The 19,249-nt window shown below is 33.4% G+C and overlaps 1 protein-coding gene across 1 annotated transcript; it reads left to right on the forward strand.

Annotated features, from left to right (window-relative positions):
* The first annotated feature begins 5,826 nt into the window (after window positions 1–5,826).
* LOC143547710 (acetylornithine deacetylase-like) lies at window positions 5,827–18,005 on the forward strand. Its single transcript, XM_077039070.1, has 9 exons — window positions 5,827–6,180; window positions 6,747–6,991; window positions 7,080–7,188; window positions 7,321–7,459; window positions 7,533–7,608; window positions 15,418–15,540; window positions 17,343–17,496; window positions 17,588–17,621; window positions 17,717–18,005. Exons 1-9 carry the CDS (start codon window positions 5,842–5,844, stop codon window positions 17,818–17,820), a joined length of 1,323 nt encoding a protein of 440 aa, XP_076895185.1. The 5' UTR covers window positions 5,827–5,841; the 3' UTR covers window positions 17,821–18,005.
* The last annotated feature ends 1,244 nt before the right edge of the window (window positions 18,006–19,249 follow it).

The following is a 19,249-nucleotide window of genomic DNA, read 5'->3' on the forward strand; positions in this document are numbered from 1 at the left end:
AACGTTTGATTTGTATAATAATTTGTCTATATGTCATTATGCATGAAGAACATATTAAGAGACATACAAAATCAAAACTAGTGAGGAAATATTAATAGTTAATCATTCATAGTACAATATGCAGTTGTACATGGTCATCAATAAACCCATCATGATTATAAGCGCTATTATAATACTTACGGGTAGACCTTTAGTTATAGGATCCTTAAGCATATCATGAATGTATTCGATACGAAAATTTAAATTCCTCAATTCGTTCATGAACGAATAATTAGTTTCATATCGAAATTTAATGCAGCACCTCTCAAACTATTACTGTTTGAGAAAACATGGTAGCTGACTTTATCACAATTAGTCTTCAATATATAATTTATCTGGAGTTTAATAAAACTTATGAGTTCACTAATAAATATTCAACAACATTGTAATTAATCAACATATTATGTCGTTATGACTTAGGTTGTTGTTATCAGTTTATTATGACTCCTCCATGAGATACATTTATCTTCTGAACATTAGAATTATCCTCTTTATGGTTATAGTGGTGGTGAGTTGAATAACATCTTATGTTCCACTGCCATATTCTTTTCTTTTACATGTGTTGCTAATCAACATACTCGTTTTCCTTTTGTATTTGTGAGTGTTATAGTTGATTTTTAAGGCAACAAATTGTAATAATAGAAAATTTTAGTATGTAATGCATAAGAAAAGTGTACTTAGTTTCATGTGTGAGCCCTTAACTTTATAGGTCATGGTACTGTACATTATGATGTATTCGGTAATGCCATTTAACCTTATAATTTTCAAGGAACGCATGCATCTTATGAGTTATTTTAATTATTTAATAAATATTAGATTAGTTTTAGGAAAAACTAAATCCAGAATAACTCTATTTGATAGCATGAGTTTATTGATTATCATAAGAGACATCCTGTTTGACTCATCTCATTTTTCATGCTCTAGGTTTCTTCTTTATTACTATTATTAGAAGGAGCAACGAGATGCTCATGTCTTGAGGATAATCAAAAAATGAGAAGAGCTAAAAGTTAATAAAACTCTTTATGAAGCAAAACATATTTAGGTTTGAGATTAGAGTGGAAAATTTTGATGAGATAGCTATTTATAGAAGAAAATTATAATGAGTAATGTTATGGGATATTAAGATAATACATATTAAATTTTATGATCATTAGATTAATTAAGGATCATTAATGTGAGGATCATTATATTTTATTGAAGATGTGATATGTCTATTATTAACATCAAACTAATAGACTATAATTAAAAGTTCTACATAAACAAAAAATAAATCACCTTTGAGCATAATTAAATTTTATTTAAGTATGTGTGCAAAATAATTATAACACATCACCTTTGGGCAGAAGTGAGACAACTATTTTAATTATGCACATGCTAGTTTTGCTGAATAAAAACGTAACACATCACAATTGGGCAGAAGTGAGACATTTATATTATGTTAGGCAAAACTAACAAAAGCTTTCAGTTAGACTTGAATGATATGGTAAATATAATTCATCACCTTTGGGCAAAAGTGATACATCAAAAGTTCATTCAAGTTAAGCCTTTATGTTTTGTAAAATTTTATAATATTTAAGTATCTACAAAACATTTTAATGAGTTAATAGTAAAAACTTTCTGGGTAAAATTAAGGATTTCAAGAAATCACGTTTTCGGGTATTTTATAGTTTTCGGATGACATGGGTTCTTGGTTAATATGTTTTCGAGTACTATGGGTTTTTGGGTAAAGTAATGAGTTTTCGGAAAATTAGCGTGTCGGGAAGAAGATTGGAAAACCATTCCAAAAAAAACCCGTATAAGGCGATATAATTTAAAATCCGAGAACTCTAAAATCCAAAAATTAGTATTATCCTAATTAAACTGAAAACACAAAAAAAAATAATACAACTCATACAAATAATTCTGTAAACAAGTTGATCCCTAAACATATTTCGAAAACTAAAAGGATATAATAAAATTTGGTTCAAAGTTTTTAAGGATTAACAATTATATCTATTTCCTATTTTAATGGGATTCAAATCTTTTAAGAAAATAACAAAACTTTTAATTAATTCAAGATTTGAAAAATTATATCCCTAAATTAACTTTAACAGATTTTAATCAATATTTGAACCAAAATATGTTATAATTTTCAAAAAATTATAATGAACACGAATAACATCGTTGAAAATTTTAATTGTTAAACATATACAAAAACTGGAATCGAAATTTTTAAACATGATTTTAACAGATTTCGAAAATATTAGGGTTTATTAAATATGAATTTTAGCGCTTTTAAGCAGTTTCATATATTGTTTTTGTAATAGAACATGAAAAAGAAACCGAAAAAATTAGGGTTTATCAAGTTCTAGTCCATGTCTTCTGATTCAATTCCAGATTTAGGGAAACCATGAAGAACTGATTAATCAACATCACTCTGATGCCACACGTTGATCAATTTCTCATGGTGATAATGGAAAACATGAATAATATGATAAACCTATAATTATATGTGTACATGTTACAGCATGGAGAATAGTAATCGCGGCAGAGTATGAGATAGTCGACATGTTTGTCATCTTGGTCGAGTTCCCCTTTAAGATGTATAGTTAAGGATGGTGTTAGGGTTCTTTAGAGAAACCCGGTTTAGGAGAGAGGAGGCACACAAAATTATTATGTGTGTGTGATTAGGTTATGATGTTAATATTTATCTCTCTTTATATATACCCAAGGGGAAACCCTTTATTTGTTAATTATAGGTAATACCTTTATTAGTTAATTATAGGTAATATGGCCCATCAAAAATTACCAAACTAATATATAATAAGGTATAATTAATATTTTGATCTATTATAATATAAATGATTATAATGGCCATATATAAGTATATATAATTATATATATAATCTTACATGCTAGTTTCAGATTATTATTCATTTCTCAAATGAACCTAATCCTATATATATATATATGGTGGGGTTAGAATAAGAAGTGAGTTATTTGTAAGAAGTGTGAGAAGTAATATCAGGCGTTGGATGTGATCATCTGATGGTGGGTATTGTTAGTGTGTTTTTTGCTCGGTGTGTTTTATTTTGTTAGTTCGGTGTGTTTTATTTTTTTAAGGGTAAAAACCACTTCTTACACTTCTTAGGATAGTTTTACTTCTTATTTTAACCTTGCTCTCTCTCTCTCTCTATATATATATATAGACAAATATAGGATGTGTGTACATGCTTAGTGAAACGCCCAGCTTTCACAATTTCAATTATCAAAATTTGAATTATCCAATGTAAAGTTCTTATAACGTATGAACACATATTTATATTCCTATGGTGACTCTATAGAGTAAGATTTAGTTAGAGATTACAGAAGTAGTGATAACAATGAGCATAGGTGAACCATGTGAAACTCTTTAAACAAAAACAAACACCACCGTAATGTAGAGATGAGCATTTTGTCCCAAATATCCGTACTCGTACCCGTACACGTACCTGTACATGTACCGATTTATCTTATTCGGTACGGGTATTGGTACTCATTTTTGTTGAATTTTGGTACATGTACAATCGGGTACAGGTACAGGTACATTTGGTATTTGTACCTGTTTGAAGTATATAAAGGTTTAATTGGGATTCTTCATATTTAATATATAAAATAAATTCTCCAACCATGTTATTATTGAACAAGTACCGAACGTTTTTTCAAAATTAAATTATATAACATCCAAGACTCGAACTAACAAACAAATCACTTAAATTCGGCGACCGAATTGGGTTCTTCACTACTATCTTATCATTAAATCGATGCCCAATTTGGTACATGCACTAATTTAGTACCCGTCACGTACCTATGAAAGTATCAATACCCGAACTAATTCTGGTTGTTTGTTAATTGTACCGGAACCGGTTTTAAGATCGTCGAAGATTTAGAAATAAAAAGGTAAAGTGGTACAAAAACGGGTATTGTACCGAAATACCCGTACCAATACCCGTACCCGTACCATACCGAAAAACTTGGTACGAGTATTGGTACGTATTTTTATTGATTTTTGGTACGAGTACAATCGGGTACAGGTACGGGTACGGATACGGGTACTGTCCCTCGCTCATCTCTACCGTAGTGTACAAGGAAAGTTTTACTTATTTGTAAAATATTTGTGTAATTTTAAATATGTAATTTCAGTAATTTAATGCAATTGTAATTGTATAACAATATACGATCATTTTGTTGTGTATTTACTTAATGATTAAAGTTTAAATTTTTCATCAATTACCCGTATCACACACGGGCTTCAAACTAGTTTATTATATTTAGGGTATGTTTGGCATGAAGTTTTTTTGGAGATTTTAGGAGCTTCGAGCTTCAAACTTTTAAGAAAAAACTCTTACTCAATTAAAAGCTTTGTTTGGTTTAAGGAGTTTGAAGCTTTTAGGTCAGCAGAAAAAATTTAAAGCTTCTATTAGTAGCGTTTAGAACGAGCTACAAGCTTTTAGGATTTTAATTTACATAAATAACCTCCAAAATAAATAAATTTACTATTATTGTTTTTAATTATGTCAATTTTAGTAATTTTATACATTTTATTAAAAGCTCAGGCTAATCTTTCAAACATTTAAATATATCTAAAACGCTATAGTTATAGTTTTCAGCCACCAGCTAACAGCCTTCGACTAGAGGTGCACAAATCAGGTTTTTTCTAATACCCGGGTTCGGGTATGATCGGGTATTAGAAAATCGGGTATTGAGAGAAATCGGGTAGGGTTCGGGTAGGGTATTGGGGAGAAAAACTCAACCCTATGTACCCGGGTAGGGTATGATCGGGTTCGGGTATTGGAACCGGGTATGTGTCCGGGTACGACCGGGTATTAATACAGGGTTTTAAATTTATAATTTTTTTATACATTTTTAAGTTTGTTTAAAATTTAAATTTGCTTTTAAATTACAAAAACCGTAAATCCACTTAAGTACAAATTATTTATTAATAATATGCATTTTTTTAAAACTTAAACATAAAAGTATTGAAGTAAACATAAAAATATACTATAAAAACTCATGTATTATTTCGGGTATTAGAAAATTGGTATCGGGTCGGGTATAACCGGGTATGGGTATAGGGTATGACCGGTTTCGGGTATTTACGGGTATAAATCGGGTACGGTTCCGGGTACGGGTATTGAGCTCAAAATGCATACCCTATCCATACCCTACGGGTAGGGTCGGTTCCGGTTTAAGGTTTTTTTGCACCTCTGCCTCCGACTACTTTTGTAAAAGTACAAAAGTAATCTTAGTTTTTAGTTTTGCCACCACTGCATCTCATCATCATCATCATCATCATCATCGTACTCAGTATATCCCACCAATAGCAAAGCTATGGTAGGGTCTGAGGAGGGTAAGATGTAGGCAGCCTTACCTCTACCCCATAGGGATAGAGAGGCTGCTTCCGGTGAGACCCCCGGCTCGATAGTAGTTTTGCATCAAGCCTTGGACATAAGGCACATAACACTCAATCATCGGGACACCAGCTGATCGGTGCATGTACCCTTATCTTTCAGCTATCAACGCTACTACATGATGCATCTATGCTTTTTTAAAAAGCCAAGCATCTATGCTTTTTAAAAAGCCAAGCATCTATCAACGCCACCGCTGCATCTATGCTTTTTTAAAAAGCCAAGCATCTATGCTTTTTAAAAAGCCAAGCATCTATCAACGCCACCACTAAATCTATGCTTTTTAAAAAGCCTTGGACTCACTCTTAAAAAGGAAAAACCAACTCAACTCGTCTTTGTCATTAGCACCACCATCATCAATCAATCAATTAGCAGCATGGTGGTTACTTGTTCTTCCGGCGTTAAAGAACAACTGGGCGACCTAAACAAAGAATCTTTCGTGAGCCTTCTGTCAAAACTCATCGGAGAATCCAAGTACGTCCAGAACAACCCCCCGGACCTCATCCCGGACGAGGATCGAATCGTCCGCCATGTCCTGGACGCCCTCCTCCCTCACAGCACCACCACTGGCGGCGGCCCACTCATAATCAACCACGTCACCTACAAACCCAACAGAGGCAATCTTATCGTCGAGTACCCCGGTACCCTACCCGGCAACATCCTCTCTTTTGTTGGAATGCATATGGATGTTGTCACTGCTAATCCTTCTGAATGGGTTTGTTTTTTTCCCCTTCATTTTATGAGATTCATGTAAACATTTTCTGGTCAGATAAAGTTGTTCAAAAATAACAATTACCTATTGTTGATGAATAAAATTAAGATTATTGGGGCTTAGAGCATTCTTAGCCCGTTTTGTAAATTGTATGGTACAAATATGAGTGGTGGTGAGAAAGTTATATTTGAGTTCACACCGTATATTTTTTTTTATATTTTCTGAAAGTAGTTTTACAGTGAGGAAAAGAAAAGATAATGATAAATGTATAAAAAAGTTATTTAATTGTAAGGAAATAGAAAAGGAAGTGAATTTAGTGTAATTATATGAATATGGATAGGGAATGAGCTGAGAATTCTCTTAGTAATCTCAATATATACAGACAGTCCCAACTTGAACGTCATTAAAAAGCTAAACACATTACTTTTCAGTTTGTATGGGATTCATGCAGAAAACTTATTCAAATTTGGGACTGCCTGTAAACATTTTCTGAATTGGGATTAATCCCGGGAAATAGGTGAAAGTTGGGATTATTAAAATCCTGTTAACCCATAAATTAATGGTATTAGGATTTTGATCCATTTTCAATGAGCATTGATGGAGACAAGCTTCGAGGGCGTGGGACAACTGATTGTTTGGGGCATGTTGCCCTTGTAACTGAGCTTATGAGGACCCTTGGACGAATGAAACCGAACCTTAAATCCAGTGTTGTTGCTGTTTTCATAGCCAGTGAAGAGAACTCTTCTATTCCAGGTGTTGGTGTTGATGCACTTGTAAAAGATGGACTTCTTGATAAGTTAAAAAATGGACCTCTGTAAGCTATTGTGATTTTGATGGTTTATTTTTTATTTTAAAATAAAAAAAGCTTACGTTCAAATATGTTATAAAATTAATATTTACAGGTTTTGGATTGACACAGCAGATAAACAACCCTGTATTGGTACGGGCGGCATGATACCATGGAAACTTCATGTTACAGGAAAGCTGTTTCATAGTGGTCTAGCACATAAGGTATTTCAATTACAACAAGTAGAATCTGTATATAGCATATCTGTGTGTATTTTGAAAAAAAACCCTAAATCTAAGACTACCCGTCAGTGTTTAAATCCGAGTTACTATTGATATCTTCATTTTACTCGGTAGGCTATTAATCCCTTTGAGTTAGCAATGGAGGCGCTTAAAGAGATTCAAACAAGGTTTTACAAAGATTTCCCTCCACACCCTAAAGAACAAATTTATGGATTTGCAACACCTTCAACCATGAAACCAACTCAGTGGAGCTGTAAGTCCCTATTAAACAAAAATATTTTTTTTTTCTTATCCTTATTTTAACAAATAACTTAAAATTATTTCAGACCCAGGAGGTGGCATCAATCAAATTCCTCTGGATTGCACTATTTCAGGAGATGTCAGATTGACTCCATTTTACAAGTAAGCTTGTTCGTCTCCCGTTTTTGCGGTTTACTTTGACGTAAAGAAATTTCCACCTTTTACCAAAGTGAAACCAGTAGGGCTCGGCTTGTTTGTTATTTATTCAATATATGAAAACTCACGAGAACTCCATCTAACCGTTGATTTAAGTGTAGACTATTTTTAAGGTTTAGTTTTTATAGTTTAGGGATTGAGGTTTAATTTTTAGAGTTTATGGTTTAGCTTTGGCGTTTAGTTCATAGTCACATGGTTCGCGGTATGAGTACGGCCGTACGGGATCGCAATTCGCTAGGTACCTGGAATTTGGTACGAAAGGGGGTAGGCTCATTTCGGATCGCTCTGGTACGTTGTACCATATAATGTGGTATGATGTAACGGTTAAACTTGGTGCTATATATGTATAAACGAAATTAATAAACAATAAGCTAACTTAAAGGAAATAATAAATATTTTAAACATATAAAATAAAGTACAAAGTTCAAAATCTTTCTATATTAAGTTAAAGAAGTAAATAAACTAATGATAAATAAACTATACTTAGTTAAAATTTGAAACACGACTTTTTATTTACAGTGCTTGGTTCTCCCTTTCAAAATTACAAACTAAAACATTATAGGATAAATATTGGGCCTTGGTTAATATAAAAAGGCCCACAGTTATAAATTAGGTTATCAATAACCTCCTCCTCCACATAGTAAGCTGAAACTTCTATCGTATCTACTCTCCTTCCATAGCAACAATAAACTGGAACACCAGTTTTATGCTTGAAACGTGATCCTGAGCGAACCAGGAACGCAAACGTACCGCTAATTGGTACGAACGATCCTGATCGAAATGCGTGGCCTTACCATTGAATTATGTGACTATGGTTTAGTCACTAGCTTTTAGTTTCTTATTTTTTTTCTTCATGAAAAAGGGTCGGGACCTTTGAAACTTTTATTAGAAATGAATGATAGAATTACTAACAAACGGCACTCAAAGAGCCCATGACATTTCCCGAGACCGATGCAGTCGATATTGCCGATATATCAACGATATATCATTGATATATCAGTGATATCAGTCTTAATATTGGCGATATTGACCGATATTGGACTGATATTTAACCGATATATTACCGATTTTGCCGATATCAGTTTGTTAAGTCTTAATTGTCAATTTTTATTGTTCAATGTTAGTGTTTTACTGTTTTAAGTCTTAAATCAATTTCTACTTGCTACAATTGTTAGCGTCTTGTAAGATACAAAAGGTTAATTTGTTAATGGTAGGAGCGTATATTGGATTGTTAGTGTTAAATTGCTATATATATATATATATATATAGGGGAAGGTTAACGTACAAATGAAACTAACGTGCTAACCAAGTGAAATCACAGTGGCAAATTCGTAATTAACATACAAAACCTGAGAAGTTAAAGGAACACAACTTAAGCGATGAAGAAACTCAATTTGTAATTAATTGTTATTCTTCTGATCAAATCGATCAAATCATATTCATTTAGCTAACCTAATCGATTAAATTGGATGAACTGAAGCTTTTGATTGATGAATTGAAGCTTGCAAGTTATATTTGATTATTCAATTAAGCCTTACAAGTCTGATTTGACAATCATTTTATTGTTAAAAGTGATTTTGAAGAAGGTTGGTGCAAACCTAATCGGTTAATTGAACTAACTAAAGCTTGTGAATTGGCCTAATCGAACAATTAAAGCTTGTGTATCAAACTAATTGATCCATGGAAGCTTTGCGAATCGAATTACTTGATGACTAAAGCTTATAAATTAAAAAAAAATGGAATTACAGAGCGTTTGCGACGGTTTTATATGATAACCCGTGCTTCAATAATTACTCTACTTATACACGATAATTACTCTACTTACAAAACAACCATAGAGTAATTGTTTTTCAATAATTACTCTATTTACACAACATAATTACTTTACACATAAAACAACTACTATTACAAAGTGTAATCACTTGAATACGTAGAGTATTTACTTTCTGGGTTTGTAATGAGTTGGTTTTTTTGTAGTGTAATCAATTTTATAACTACAGTAGTTATTTCTATATTCGATTAGTCACTAATAGTTACATAATTATTCTACTTGTATATATAGTTACTCTATTTTATAAATAGACTATTTATTTAGGGAGAAAGGAATACCTTAGGGGCTTCTATTTACCTTATTTTGGTCACACACCATAATGGTATTTTCTTTTCATATATACATCATTATTATTTTTTATTTTTATATGTGCTATTATTAATTATATTACTTCTGAACTTTGATTTCCTTTATATTGCCTCATACATATGCATTTTAGAGCTGAGGGTCTCTCTGGAAGCCACCTCTCTATCCCTTTGGATGGATGTACGGTGTGCCTACATCCCACCCTCCCCAGACCCTACTTATAGGTTTGCTATTGGTGGGACTTCACTGGGTATGATTGATTGATTTTATAAGTAGACTATTTATTCTTTTAACTGTATTTGGTGTAATAGAAGTTGAATTTTATAACTAGAGTAATTATGGGGGTGTTTGGGATTCCTTATTTTACCTTCTTATAACTTTTCATTAAGTTAATAAGTTACAACATTGTAACTTATGAAACTTTTCCTCTCACAATAAAAGCAATCCCAAACACCTTATTACTTTCAAAAAGTTTATACGTTATAAGTTGGTGAAAATAAGCAATCCCAAACACCCCCTATATTGTTTAACAAGAATAATTCCAAGTATGGCCATAACTTCCAAATGTTAAATATGCAACCTGTTCACCTTAAATTTGTTTATCTAGGTTCACAAATGAATAGACTTCTACGATACAATAATGATCTAAGAAGCAAAACCGATATCAAATTTGTCTTAGATAAGCTTGGTAATGATTTGTATTATGATTGTGTAATTGTGATTTACAATGATTACAATAGAATAATATATATAGACTTAGGTTAAACAACTAGGGCCGGGCCTAAGTATTCTAAATTCATTGTCTAATACTCCTCCTCAAGCTAAGGCCGGGACCGGACCTTCAGCTTGGACTTCAAAAACAGAAAACGATCTGATGGTAATGGTTTTGTGAACACATCCGCAATCTGATCATGAGTGGAGATAAATTGAACGAATAACTTCCTTTGAGCAACCTTCTCTCGAACGAAATGAAAATCTACTTCTACATGCTTTGTTCGGGCATGAAATACTGGATTGGCAGATAAATACGTGGCTCCCAAATTGTCACACCATAGGATTGGAGCCATCCGCATGGGAACCCGAAGTTCGGTCATCAGGGTCTCGAGTCAGGTTAGTTCAGCTACTGTATTTGCTAGGGCCTTGTATTCGGCCTTAGTCATCTTGATGACTGAGAGACAGTCCTTTGTTTTCTGGCTGACCATGAAATAAGATTGGATCCAAGAAGATAGCGAATCCCCCTGTGGATCGACGGTAACCAGCCCAGTCTGAGTCAGAGAAAGCAGTTAAATTGTGAGCATCTGTATAGGCATGTAAAACTGACGAAGAAGAGCTGGAGATCAGAAGGCCATGGTTGGAAGTCCCCTGTAAATACCAGAGGATGCGCTTAACAGCAGACCAGTGGTTCTCGGTAGGAGAATGCATAAACTGGCAAACTTTGTTGACTGCATAAGAAATATCAGGGCGAGAAAGTGTGACATATTGTAATGCCCCGACCATCTGTCTGTATTTTACTGGATCATTAAAGATAGCTGTAAATTGTCTTGCAAATAAAGTCTGTTTGACTCCATTGTATTCTTCGCGAAGGCCTGCAACAACCAACATAACGATGTCTTTATCTGGCATAATGACCTATGTTTGCGAGAGCATTTGCATATCCCTGTGCTCTAGAAAGATAAGCAATTGTGGTCTCATCTCCTTTCATCTGGATCTTTAAGAGCTGCATTTTCAGTGTAAACTCCCTGGAAGAAGTGTGTGGAGCATATGCTCGTTCAAGACCAAGCCAGAGGTTACGCGAGGTGATGCCCTGGACATGTTGAAAGGATGATTTGGAGATGGTGGATATGATGAGCATACGAACATGCGCATCATTGACCGCCAGTTTGTATAATTCGGATTAGGTGAGTGGTAGGGGCTGCTCCTGCTGCGTCTTTACCAGTGCAGTGGCAGAGGAGACAGAGATGGTCGGCGGGGGGCAGGGAATGGAGCCATCAACATATCCGGACAGGCTTTGTGTGACAAGGAAGGGTTGTAGCATGAGTTTCCAATGTCCATAGTTGGAGGGGAGAGGGTAAAAGCGAATTTGTGTGAGTTATGTGACGTTTTTTCTATGGTAGGAAAGGCAGCGATCTGTTGATCATCCATGATTGTCGGCAGACAAAGGAAAAAAAAGAAGGCTGAAGGGTGGCGGCTGAAGAGGTACAGAACCCTAGGCTCTGATACCAAGATAAGCTTGGTAATGATTTGTATTATGATTGTGTAATTGTGATTTACAATGATTACAATAGAATGATATATATAGACTTAGGTTAAACAACTAGGGTCGGCTAATATAGACTATAGGGCTGGGCCTAAGTATTCTAAATTCATTGTCTAATAGGCTTTCAACCTACTACAGGTTGTTTTTGAGTCAAAAGAATCTATAAACATCAGTTTACAGTTTTAAGTTTTAATCGGATCCTTTTGTAAACTATTATAAACAATTTATAAGTGAACAATATTCAAATACAATTTTGATTTTGGGTCAAACAATTTATAAGTGAACAATAATCTTCAATCTCAAATCATCATCATCGTACTCAGTATATCCCATCAATAGCAAAGCTATGGTGGGGTCTGAAGAGGGTAAGATGTAGACAACCTCTACCCCATAGGGATAGAGAGGTTGCTTCTGGTGAGACCCCCGACTCGATAGTAGTTTTGCATCAAGCCTTGGACATAAGGCATATGGCACTCATTCATCGGGACACCGGCTAATTGGTGCATGTACCCTTGTCTTTCGGCTATCAACGCCACCACATGATGCCTGATTAACCTTCCGCCACTTTTAATGTTATTTTCACGAGATTAGTATAATAACGTCAAAATTAGTGCAATTTCACTTTTGCCCACCCAAGGGTTCACACAATCTCAAATTCAATCCACTTCTTTGGCTTCAGACAAACTTTTATTGTCTCAATGAATTCTCTAATTGGCTTATTAGGGATTGACAAAGTAAATTTATATATTTATCTCTTTGTAGGTGAGGCGAGTCTGCCAATTGTTTTCGTTTCCAATCTTTTTCATTACATCGGATCTCTATATTTTAAGCTTGTTTTTGTATCGGCAGTTTATTTTTTATTTTTTTTCGCCTTGTCAACATCTTCTTCTCCATTATCACCTAAAACAATATGTAATGATTCATCATTTGAGTATCTACAAGCCCTTATAGCTGCTATCCTTTCACTTTTCCTCTTTCTGACCATTAAATTAACATTACAACCAACCAACTTGAAACATATTAATAATTACTCTACTCATACAGACTAATTACAATACATACAAAACAACTATTATAACTATGAAAATTACTCTAGTCATTCAATGTAATTACACTATAACCATTTAACATAGTTACAAAAGCTACATATAAACTAATTGCACTACATATAAAACAGCTTCTTCCCCATATTTGTCTTTTGCTTCTTTTTCTTCATTACCACATTCTTCTTAAAACTATCGATATCTCATTGTGATAACCGATATTTCAAATACCGGTCCTTGACCGATATCCGATGTTTTTCCGCATTAACTACATAGACCGAGACTCAAAAGAGCCCCAAAAAACACACATAAACAACTACACTGAGTAATTAATTTGGGCCTAAAACTTTACAAGTCTAAAGTCGGTTTCAATGTAATTTACATTTATCGACAGTTAAACTACATAATAATTAGTCTATTGCATTTCCTTCTAAGTTCCCAAGTCTCCCAAGTATTCTTTAGGCCCGATACACAAACACCAAGTATAAAACCAAAGTATTAAAACCCAATTTGATATAAAAGTCAATGGATTCAAAATTTCAAGTCTTTCTATCTTAGCAAGTCTGACCACATACATAGGATTATTTAAAAAACCATTTTGTCTTTCTGTTTATCAACTGAATTCCTGGATTTACCATTATGCTCTTTCTTCTCAATGAACCCCGTTCTGCTTTTTTTTTTTGACTATTCCACCAAATCCTAACACAAATAGAGGCTGTTTGCAATTAAAATAGCACAATGCAACCTGCATTTTTATATTATTTCTTCCATCAGTTCTAAAACTTTTGTTAAAGTAATGGCTTTGCTAGATTGTTTAGATAACATAGTACATCTAAAGATCAAGTCAAGGTTGTAAGCAGTTTGACTTGCTACATTTTCAATGTTATTTAAAGTCATCATTGTTACTAGCGTACCTCTTTAATTCCAGATTTAATGTTTCTGTAACAAGAGTAAATAAGTAAGGTGACATGGGGTCACCTTGCCTTAACCCTCTTTGCCCATTAAAGAACCCATAGCTCTCCCCATTGACACATATGGAGTAAGTGGCAGATCTAATACGTGTCATAATCCAATGGGTCATGCAAGGATGAAAACCAGAATGAATTAAGAATTCATTGGTTAAATGTGTCAATAGGCTTTCTACAAATCAATTTTCATGACAATTTTTGAGATACTTTTATTCATGTGTGTTATCAGTTATTTGTCTTTTGGGAACAAAAGCACTTTGGCACTCATACACAGTCAGATTTTTTTTAGTCCCTTTAATTATGTTGCAGATAACTTTTGTTATCTACTTGTAAAGCGTATTACACCAAGCTATAGGTGGAGTTTAGGGTTTAGTAATGGTTAGACGGAGTTGAGTTTTCTTAGGAAGCGGAGTTTTCTCATGATCCTTCCTCTTATTAATATTATTATTTAGTTTTTTTATACCTAAATGTATTAATATTTTTTTCGAATTGTAAACGTTTATAAACAAAGGCTAAAGGTAACAACCTCCTCCACAACCACACCACAACCTGGAGGAAAACCACACCACAACACACTTACATTAAAACGGATTTACACTAATTGGACCATTCTAATAATTTATGCTTCGATCTATTTTTAAACCAAAGAAAAATCAAAGATTTGATATCTCACTAATAAGATCTTCAATCTTCACCTTTTTGCCTTCGAACAACTTCTCATTTCTAGCATTCCAAATCCTCTAACAAGCAGTTTTCACAATCCTGTGAACACGTTCTTTTCCAGCACCCATATCCCCACATTTGAACAATTCTCTTACCGTGAACACATAAATTTGAGGAACCTTGCACAGTTGCACCATAAGCTCAAAGAATCCTACACCATGGAAGCCACCGCACAGCTGGAAAAGATATGTTGGGACGTCTTGACTTCTTAATCACATGACACACATAAGCGATATGGGACTTGTATGGTTCTTTTGCTTAACGTCATTTGAGTAGGAATTATATCTATCTTCCCTCTCCAAGCATATGTATTACACTTGGTCGGAAACCATTTACACCACTTCATCACATATTTAGTTTGAATTAAAAGCTTCTCTACCAAATTAACCAAGAAAGAACCTGACGGGTCACCTATCAACCTCAAAATGTAGTAATATTTAATATATATTTTTTTAATAGTAAATTAAGTTATATATATTTATATATTGTAGGCTCACATGCTTAGTCAGCTCGGTGTCTGAATCAAGATTTAATGTTTACAAAAATTAAACCTTTCAAAAACTTGCAAGAAGTGTTCACGCCTCTGCCTCTTACCTTATTAATTTTGATTTTGTGAAAACGTTTCAGCGTGCCGGATGTAATCAAGAAGTTAAATGAATACGTAGAAGATTTAAACAAGAACATAGAGAAAATTCCTACGAGGGGACCTGTGTCAAAATACGTTCTACCAGATGAGAACCTTAGAGGAAGGTATGTCATTGTCAAATCTTCATGAATATTAACAGGAATATGTGATTTAATATGATAACTAGTATTTGTACCCGCGCTTTGCGGCGGAAGCGCGGGCATAGGTTTATTAATTGTAAGATACTTCTTGTTTTGTGAATTAGTAGTGTTCAAGCATACATGGCATTACATGATCCTGCTAGTTTAGTTACAAATAATAATGATCCTTGTTTGGTTACAAAAGACACACATATAGTGCTGCCATTTGATCTAAACCTAGTGTCATGATGGGCTGCTATTTTAGTTGATATTCCTTCCATCTACAGAAACAATTAAATAATTCAAAATCAACTCGCATATCATCATGAAAGTTAATATAAAAAATACATAGAATAAAGAATACTTACTTCGGATTTTATAAATAGCATGTTGTGCTGCACACTGCAAATTTTGCTCCTGTTTAAGATTAAATGTCAAAAATACCATTAAATAAATAAAAGATCTAATTATTGGATACCATATGATAGCCTCTTAAAAACTAAAGTTACCCCTGACTGATTACCAAGTTTTGTAATGCCATTTAGTACAAAACAATTTTGGGCAACATGTGTATTGGGTCAGCCCAGTTCTTTAGCTTTGCTCTTGACTTGTGTTCTTTGCATCACGCCAATCAAACCAGCATAACTGGGAATGTAACGGTATCTCTTGCGCATAAACTTCTTACAGATATAAAACTTAAAAATCATTTTACAAAATGAAATGCTGGTCAACTCATCCATCTTTTTTGCAACAAATGACGAATTAAGAATTCAGTAATGATCGTTTCACATGAACACAAATGCATACGCCTTTCAGTTATTATTTTGTAAGATGAAAATATTTATACTTATTAACACTTTCTAAGCTGCATTAATCATAATTCTATCACTGATTTTCATATACTCGTTAAGAAAACAAAGATACCCTTTTGAACAACATAGAAAATAGTGATGTGCCAAGCCTGTTCCAGTTTTCATGGGTCACACACATGTATGTATGTATATAAAGCATAATGAAGAGATACCTAAACAATGGAGATGCTATAAGCCAGTCACTACCTCAGCTACATAAAACCTGCAGAAGCAATTAAATTAAGGATTTTTAAAACTCACTTGGAGAAAGACAAAATTTGAAAATTGTAGCATATTTTTTTTTGCATACACACACACACCTTTAAAACATAATATTTATGTGAGCAAATACTGTAGAATTGTAGAAATTAAAAGCAATTGATTGCGTCACCTATACATCCGAAACAAAAAATTAGCAAACTTACACCATTACCATAAGTAATGAGTACGATAAATAATCAACTTGAAGAACGTGGTGAGAATTGAAAAAAAATTATATACATATATATAAATCCGACCTGAGAAGTAATGGTGCGCGGACTTGAAGTAATAGCAGGAGTGTAAACCAAAAATTCTCAGATCTAAGATAATAACTACAAATCGAATCAGTAAAATGAATAAGAGATGAATCGGAATACAAACCTTTGACGGCGATTGACGGTGACGGCGTAAGACCTGCATCGGCGATTATGGTGGCCCTGAATACGTTCCTCCTCTGTCTCTAGTAGCGCGCTTGTGAAGATGACTGAAATCAATGGATACGAGGAAAGCAGAGAGAACAGGTGAAAATTTAGGCAAAAACCCACACGTGTGAAGTGAAAGGCAAAAATAACTAACATCTTATTAAAATATTATTCAACTTATGAATAGTAATGGATTGTGAGATAACGGCAGGTTAAAAATTAATATTTATATAACGTTGTGTTAACTTACCAGAATTGAGATATCGTTTGATGAAGCGTCATCTGGAGTAGCATGTAACCTGGAGTCTCGTGGCTTCCATGTGTTGTGTCAAGCTACTAAAGATGCTGTTGGGCATGTGAAGCCCTACTCTATAACCGGCACTTTGCCACTTATACGAGAGCTACAAGTGAGATATTATTTTCTATTTATATTCTTTAAACTTTATATAAGAGCTTTCTTGTACTTTCTAACTCTATGAACCTTTATACTGTAAACAGGATGATGGTTTTGATGTTCAAACTGCAGGTTATGGTATGTATATGTTTCTGTAATAGTAGTATATATACGCTGATGAACTACTATTCATTAACCAGTTAATAACGATTTCTGTGGATTTGTTTGAGCAGGTTTGATGGCTACGTACCATGCCAAAAATGAGTACTGCCTTCTTTCGGATATGTGCCAAGGGTATCAAGTGTTCACCGGTATCATTGCTCAGCTAGAGCAGTGATTTGAGTGTTTCAAAATAAATAAATTGTTTCTGAATTCTTGGAAGTGTTTGGAGAAATAGTTTTTAACTGTTTTAATGACTCATGTTCTTGGTCTTTGTGATTTACATCTTAAATGAGTATATGACATCTTAATTGTAATCTTTTTAGTTGAAAGGACGAAAATGAAACCTTTCTATGTTTCTTGCTATGGCTGCAAACGAACCGAACGAACATGAACAAGGCCTTGTTCGTGTTCGTTTGTTAAGAAAATAATGTATTTACGAACGGATCACGGATACTTACCGAACGAGATTTTATGTTCATGTTTGTTCGTTAAGGAAATGGATGTGTTCATGAACGGTTCATGAACACAATTAAACTCGGTTGAGCCTAGGGATTGAGATCGATGTATTGATCAATGTTAATAACGAGAAAAGATATGGGAGCAATGTGAGAATATGATTTCTTATTTTATGTTAGGGGCAATAAATTAAAAACTATAAAATGTTTAGATAAAATGAATAAATGTAAAAAATCTTTCATGTACAACATACAAATGAACATGAACATGAATGAATGTTTCGTGAACACATCACCAAACATTCACGAACAAAATTGAACGAACGGGGTCAATTCATGTTTATTTGTTTAACTAATCAAACATAATTTCTTGTTCATGTTCATTAATAAATGAACGAATAACATGAACAAACTTCCTGCCGAACAATCATGTGTGTGTGATTAGGTTATGATGTTAATATTTATCTCTCTTTATATACACCTAAGGGAAAACCCTTTATTAGTTAATTATAGGTAATATGGCCCATCAACAATTACCAAACTAATATATAATAAGGTATAATTAATATTTTTATCTATAATAATATAAATGGTTATAATGGCCATAAATAAGTATATATAATTATAGGATGCATATCATTACAGAACTAATAAATTATTTAAGAACTCGAAGGAACCCTTGAAAACTAACGTTTTTTATAATTTTTTTTGTATGTTAGTGTTATTTGAGTGTAGTTTTATCATTTTTTTATATCTATCTTTACGATTACAATTTTGAAAGTTAGTTTTTATACATATCCACATTTTGTTTTACACCTATGTAAATTTGTTAGTATATAAATTTTACACATATGTAATCTTGTGATTAATATATGTAATCAAAATTTTTTGTACAAAATATGATAAGACTACTCTTAAACAATGTTAATATATAAAAACAAGTAAAAAAATGTTTGGTTGTTTAGAGTTCATAAGAGTTCTTAACTTTATTAGAGTTCTTAAATGATACCAACCCTATAATTATATATATAATCTTGCATTCTCCCACTTGGCCAAGTAATCATTTATTATGAGTATTAGATAAGCCTGATCAGGAGTCATCAAACGTTTGATTTGTATAATAATTTGTCTATATGTCATTATGCATGA

The sequence above is a fragment of the Bidens hawaiensis genome, unplaced genomic scaffold, assembly GCF_021521415.1.
Source record: "Bidens hawaiensis isolate Kalapana, Puna unplaced genomic scaffold, B.hawaiensis_p1.1 tig00014777_1, whole genome shotgun sequence".
In the NCBI taxonomy this organism is placed as follows: Eukaryota; Viridiplantae; Streptophyta; class Magnoliopsida; order Asterales; family Asteraceae; genus Bidens; species Bidens hawaiensis.

Coding starts and splice junctions, on each gene's coding strand:
- LOC143547710 (XM_077039070.1), top strand. CDS start 5,842: ATGGTGGTTACTTGTTCTTCCGGCGTTAAAGAACAACTGGGCGACCTA. Junction 6,992..7,079: donor AAGTTAAAAAATGGACCTCT/GTAAGCTATTGT, acceptor TAATATTTACAG/GTTTTGGATTGACACAGCAG. Junction 7,460..7,532: donor GAAACCAACTCAGTGGAGCT/GTAAGTCCCTAT, acceptor AAATTATTTCAG/ACCCAGGAGGTGGCATCAAT.